At 30.8% G+C, this 6,926-nt stretch overlaps 1 protein-coding gene across 1 annotated transcript; it reads right to left on the bottom strand.

Moving 5' to 3' along the window:
• Nucleotides 1-4,040: 4,040 nt before the first annotated feature.
• LOC127710356 (uncharacterized) lies at nucleotides 4,041-5,591 on the bottom strand. The gene is made up of 2 exons (XM_052216148.1): nucleotides 5,231-5,591; nucleotides 4,041-4,828 (listed from the first exon to the last, which is right to left on the bottom strand). Exons 1-2 carry the CDS (start codon nucleotides 5,564-5,566, stop codon nucleotides 4,367-4,369), a joined length of 798 nt encoding a protein of 265 aa, XP_052072108.1. The 5' UTR covers nucleotides 5,567-5,591; the 3' UTR covers nucleotides 4,041-4,366.
• Nucleotides 5,592-6,926: the final 1,335 nt, after the last annotated feature.

The raw sequence follows: 6,926 nt of genomic DNA, 5'->3' as shown, positions 1-6,926 counted from the left end.
ATTTTCATTGGTAAACCTACAAGACCTGCGCTCTTATAGGTTATCCACTACACCCCCAGTGTTTGTAATGTGCTTTCATTGGTGACACCCAAAACTCAACATCGGGAACCGGTTATGCATTTTGTTCAAAGATAAGTTTCAATGAAACTTCGATTTTATTTCATTCATTTTTCAATATCATTTATGAAGAGTGTTTTGACAATTTCAAGTTGATCGTTCGCATATAAACATACAAATATAATAACTGTCATTCTCAGTTTTCATATTTTCAGGATCAATTTGAAATCATGAAGATTCATTTTGTGTAACCTTCAACTGTATGAATTAAATATAAAAAAGTACGACCTATTAATTCTCAAATTCGAGATATTGCTATAGAATCACCAAACCTTTAAATTGTCCATTGATAGAAATGGTAATTTGCTAAAACTAGTGAAAAAATGATTTTTTAATTGTATATCATCGGTCTTCAAACATTTTCTCATCAAAATCTAAATGGGTAATTTCAAAATTCCTACTGTGTTTTATTTTCACGCTATTTTCATTTTAATGAAATATTATTACTATACGAAAATCGAAAAAGGTGTTGTAACACATTTGTGATTTATATTGGTGAACATAAAGCTGACATTATGGAACTTTGTTATGTTCTGCAGCCGATGAGGATATCAAATGGAATGTGTGTGTATGTTGTAGTAGACATTATGATTTTTGAGTTTCAATCGGGTTCCTTTGAAAATCCAATCATTGTTGATGAGGTCAGTCGGTTGGGATCTTCAATGAATCCCATCCTCATCCCGGATGGTGACGACATCGTCAGTGACAATGACTCTGATATTTTATCACTTTCCTTGAACGACCCGAGTGAGGAAGATTCTGGTATTTCAGAGGTAGATAGCAATGACACTGCTGCAATCGTCAATGGTATGTTTTAATTTACCTGGTTTGTAAATGTTTCTATCTAAAAGGTTTTTCCATAGTCTACAATCACAGCCTTTCTACACTATCAATAACTCATTGTTCTCCATTAATGCATCATACAAGATACCCTTTGTTGTGTCCTTGAACTTGTACCTATGTAATATGTTCTTATTTTGATAGACTATCTAATGAGAGAACAATGTCAACAAATTTTATCATTATCAAGATAAGATAATCAAAAATGATGGTCCAGTTGCAACTTTGCAGACAGGGAGAGAGAGATGAAGAGACAAGATGATTCTATATATCCCTGAAATGTGTATGAGATCGTGATATATATGTATATATTTTCTTAATCAGCAAACTTGTATATATGAGTGTTTTATTTCCCTTGTAGATTCTGCCCCCATAATTTGATGGTTGATTATCCAAGACGTTTTAAACACCTGTCAAAAGTCAAGAGCTGAGGATCACTGATTTTGTCTTTTTTGGATGTTTTTTTTTTTCCTTGCATAATTTGATGTGTAATTATTTAAGATGCAATGTAGGAACTAGTCTCCTGTATATTTTAGTATCAATGTTGGGTTGTTTCACAACTTATAAAGTGAAGACAATCAAGATTATTGACAATTCTTTTTTATTTATTAATGTTCGATTAACAAAATTGTAAAATATAACAAAAAAATATAATCAATAACAATCAATATGACAATTTCCAATGGCATGCAATAAAGATGATTGTCTGCATTTGAATTTATAATATTTCCAATAATGATTAATATAGTAATTTCCAAAAGTATGTATATGATTGAGTATTAAAATGATTATTTGCATTTGGCTTTAAACAAAATTTCCAATCTGAGCATTAATTAAACAATTATTTATAGCACAAACCTATGATGATTACAATCTGATAATAAAAAATAAAAAAAAATATCAATGTAAACAGTAACAAGACAAAATTTCATTAACATTCAATAAATTTATAAAAAAAAAAAGTAATAAAAAAACCTGAGTATTAACTGCATAGGTGAATCAATAACAATAAATTTTCAATAATATTCATACAAACACACATGTTATAATCAATATAAAAAATCATTGTAAATATAATAAAAAAAGATCACTACTACATATAATTACCCTAAATCAATAACAATAAATTTTCAATAATATCATGCATTGTATAAGCACCATTTTAATAATCAAGATAAAATCATTGTAAAATGATAAGAGGTTGATACAACAATAACTACCCTGAATAAACAACAGTGAATTTCTAATAAAATTCATATAAGCACCATTTTAATAATCAATATAAAGTCATTGTGAACATAATAAAAAGTGGATACTACATATAACTACCCTGAATCAGTAAATTTCTAATAATATTCATATAAGCAATATGAAATCATTGTAAAAATGACGAGGTAAAAGGTATAAAAAGTCAACACAATGTGGAGACAGGAATATTACAGCAAAAATGGAGTAACAATTTCAATGATTATAATTATTTTGAGTGTTAGTGAAAGTTGATATGAAATTGATGAGGTAGAACCTCTAAAATTGCTTTATGTGAAGATAGGAATATTGTAACAAAAATGGAATGTAAATTTCAATAATTATAAACTATATGAGTCTTTACAAAAATTGATATAAAATTGTATCCTGTAAAACTCACTAGTCAAATAAAACAGTAATTAACTATGCATTAAGGTTGCAAACAAACAAATCACCTCATTGAATAAAATGGGTTGTCTCATCCCTACAAAAATTTAATATAAAATGTAATCCTATAAAACTCACTGTCAAATAAAACAAGCATGATAAAACAAATCAATTTAAATATTACAAACATTACTAATGCACTCATAATCTACTGTTACAATCATTAACTATGCTTGTAATGTGCTTTTAGTACATCTATGCATACTAAATTAAAAAATGAACATTTGGTCAAGCATTCCTTAACTTGATAAAACAATTCCTAAAACTCTGTAAAATTAAGACAACAACATAGAGTCATGGTTAATTTTTGAGCATTTAAAAACAAAGTACATAAAAATCAGTATTTGAATGCACATCTAACATGTTTAACCACCTAATGTATACACAGGTTGAAATGCTTTTTCTCACAATTCCATATTGATAATTAATGTAGTGTTCACAATATGAAAATTGGCCAGCTGTATTTTTTTGTGATGTATTTGAAGTAATATTGTATTCATTGCAATAATCTTGTATATCCAAAAAGTACTTAATTGCCAAATCCATATCTTTGAATAGCTTTGGTCATTCTTGTCGATTTCCTTAAAACTAGAGCATTATGTTCTTGTTGTCTTTGAACTGGGATTGCTTGAGGGTTTGCTTCATGTCTTTCTTGTGCAATCTGTATGACTTGTGCATCAGGATTAGCTGGGGGGATTGCTTGAGGGTTTGGATCATGTCTTGGTGCATTCTGTACGACTTGGGGGATTGCTTGAGGGTTTGGTTCAGGTCTTGCTTGCACAATCTGTATTACTTGTGCATTAGGATTAGCTTGGGGGACTGCTTGAGGGTTTGGATCATGTCTTGGTGCATTCTGTATGACTTGTGCATTAGGATTGGCTTCGATGGGGTTTTGATTTAAATATCTATGCATCATTTGCTGGTCATGAAATTGAATATTTGGCATAATGACTGGTATATTGATTCCAATTCGTTGCAAAAACCAGTTCAAGGCAGCATCTTTAACAAAAAAAAATTAAATGTTATATAATTCACTGTCATCAATACACATATCAGAGTGGTCATTATTCAATCCGCTAGTATTTAATTCATAATGTTGGAGTGGTGGTTTTCTATAACATGAGCAACATCCACAGTGTCTGGACAAGCAATTTAAAAAACAGTTTCGTCCACGTATGGTTCCACGGCAGCAGAAGAAAATTATGGTGGAACATGTTAATACCACACACACTATAAATTAAAAAGAAACAAAACATTATTTTAAGCTTGTTAATAAATTTGCATGATGTATTTGATTAATAAATGTTCTTTAATGTAGCTTTTGAAAAATATTTCAGCTATAAATTTGCGGAGTTCTAATTCAACCAAAATACACATTGGCTTTTGTCAGTTCAACTATTCTTGGACTTGTGAATTTTCCCCCAAAATATGTTATAAACATATATAAAGAATATAAACAAGTAAAATATATTTCTGGTGTTGTGCTCAAAAAGTTAACTGTGATGACTGTGATGATCAGTTTCACTGGTGTAGGATGATAAGTAAATAAATCAGCTAGATCTATGTGATACCAATAAATTTTAATACACTCATTTTTTTTTTTTTTTTTGTCTGTGTTAAGTTATGACAACTGTTGTAGTTACTTGATTATTGATTGTTAATCTTCAGATTTATTGTCTTTCTTGAAAGTTTCCTTATTTTGGTATTTTGGTATTACCTAGTTCTTTTGATTATACTTACAGGCAGTGATAGTAATTAACCATACAAGGTAGGTTTTCACCTTTTCTGTTTCCTCATGATCATGATGACCATCCCCAATTGTAGAAGTACATTTTGTATCTGGTGACACAGGTGTTGTATGCTGGTACTCAGATGTCTGTCTTTTGTCCCCTTCGTTGCTTCCTGACATTGTCATTGTGGCGGAATCATCATTTCTCATTGTCAAAGTACTACCGTGCACAGGTGTGACGGAATCATCATTCCTCGCTGTCGCAGAACTGCTATGTGCAGGTGAAGTATGCTCAGAGGTCTGTCTTTTGTCGTTATTTACTGACATTGTGGTGGAGTCAAAATGTTTTTTATTGATTGATGTGGTGGAACCATGATTGCTCTGATATGTTGATATTTGTACTTTGTCACGTTTGTTGTCTCTGGACACTGTGGTTGTAGACGTTTCATACTGAAAAAAAAATACTATGAAAATACATGCATCTTACAAAACAACACTATGTACAAAAGACATGATGCCTCCATACTGTTATGATATTATCCTCAGTTTCATTATAATAGCACATATCCTTCTTGGAAAAGAAACCCGATTCAGGTGAACAGACGGACAGACATACCCGACCACTATATATCTAACTGTATTTTAGTGGTTATACTTATTTTTTTCCTTTTATTCGTGTTATGTTTCTGTGCTTTTTATTTCAGGTGTTAGTGTATTCAGAACCCTCCTTTTACCACCTCCATAAATTGATTATTTCAATAAATACATAGTGCACTGATATTGAATGTAATCTTGTCTAACATAGGCTACTGTCATAGGGAGATTAAAAAAAAAAATCATGATAAAACTCACCTGACATTCTTTATTTGCATGTTCTATGGTGGTGTGCTTAATAATGTTTCCTCTTATTGTTAATCGAGGGCAGAATCCTACTTTGATTTTAATTTGATTCAATTCCTTCTTAAAGTTGGTGGTTGAAATAATAAGTTCGACGTCACTGTCCACCCGATTGAAGATTATCACTTGCACATTCTCGCCTGACAGCATGTATCTCCCATTTTTTAAACGATCACATTCGAATACACCACCAGTCCCACCAAAACAATGGTGATTGATGTTATATCTGATGATTTGACTTGAGCATGTTGCAGTCAAAACTGTGAAAATTAAAACGCCTTTCGAAACCATTCTTCACGCTCCTCGTCAAATCCTCCTCGTGATGCCGCTCTTTGTTTCTATATCCCCTTATACACAGTCTAATGAACCTGATAACATTTATTGGTGGTTGTAATCATTATATATTACTTTTTAATACAGTTTAAACTATTCAATCGTACAGTGGAACAAAATGTTAAAATAGTGACATGACTAGAAAGGTTTTAAGTGATTATTGAGAGAAACCAATAATATTTATCGTTTGCTTTGCACTTCGTAAATAAAAGGGAATCTAGAAACCATCATAACAAAGGTGCCAAGTGAAATTAAACCCTCCATAGTTAATCCGGTTATATAAATTTGGTAAATAAAAATATTCTATTCTATTCTATTCTATAAAACAATAAATATCTGATTTGTAATTATTTGGATGAATTTTCCCCGTTAAAAATCCGTATTTTTTTATTTTTTTTTAAATTTGCTGTGAATGATGAAATTTGTATGAATGGCGATAGACTAACGTTATATATCTTAGTTTAAATTAAACCTAGTACTTTTAAGTACACATACAGCATACATTTCTGACTAGTTTCTATGTATTTACACATAAAAAATATTCTATTCATAAAAGAAAAAAAATGTCCTTATTTTCGTTTAATACAACCCCGAATATTGACCTTGTTTACCGTCCCATTACAATGTAACGACGGACGCCCCGTTGATTTTTTAAATTAATAAACTGTTTAGAAATTGATTAAAAAAAAATCAATGTGTTGTTTATCATCTCAGACTTGTGTAACGATGGATACATGCCGTTTTCAACTTTAACCATTGATGACAAATTCAGCGGGTTAAGATTAAAATATTAATTTACTGATACATAAATTACACCCTTGTTTACCACATATATAGAGTGGGATTTGATATTATTTTGCTTACGTTGCAAATTTGTACAGATTTCATACCAAAATTCAAAATTCAATTCAAAATTCAAATATTTATTGCCATATATACCACACATACTCTGTACGCATTACTGCTTACGCTGCAAATCTTACAATCTGAGTTACCTCTCTTTATACAGTTTATCATCATTTCTTGCTTACGCTGCAAATCTGTGCGGATCACATACCACACATATTTTGTACACAATGGGTATATAATAGAAAATCAGCGGGGGTATGTTGTTAAACCATACATTTTACACTACTTATATGTGCTTATGATTGAGAAACAGTTGCTAGTGATCTTAGGTGAATCTTTGTCGTAATGATGCAGTTGGTCTCCCTTAAAGTTATTCAATTTCCCTTTGTAATTTTTATATTTGGAAAGAATATTTATTATATGTCTGCTTATACTTGCGCTGGATTGTAACATTTTAAGTGTACAGGCC

This window comes from Mytilus californianus, unplaced genomic scaffold (genome assembly GCF_021869535.1).
Source record: "Mytilus californianus isolate M0D057914Y unplaced genomic scaffold, xbMytCali1.0.p SCAF_73, whole genome shotgun sequence".
Taxonomy (NCBI): domain Eukaryota; kingdom Metazoa; phylum Mollusca; class Bivalvia; order Mytilida; family Mytilidae; genus Mytilus; species Mytilus californianus.
This window is presented reverse-complemented; position numbering and strand designations above follow the sequence as displayed.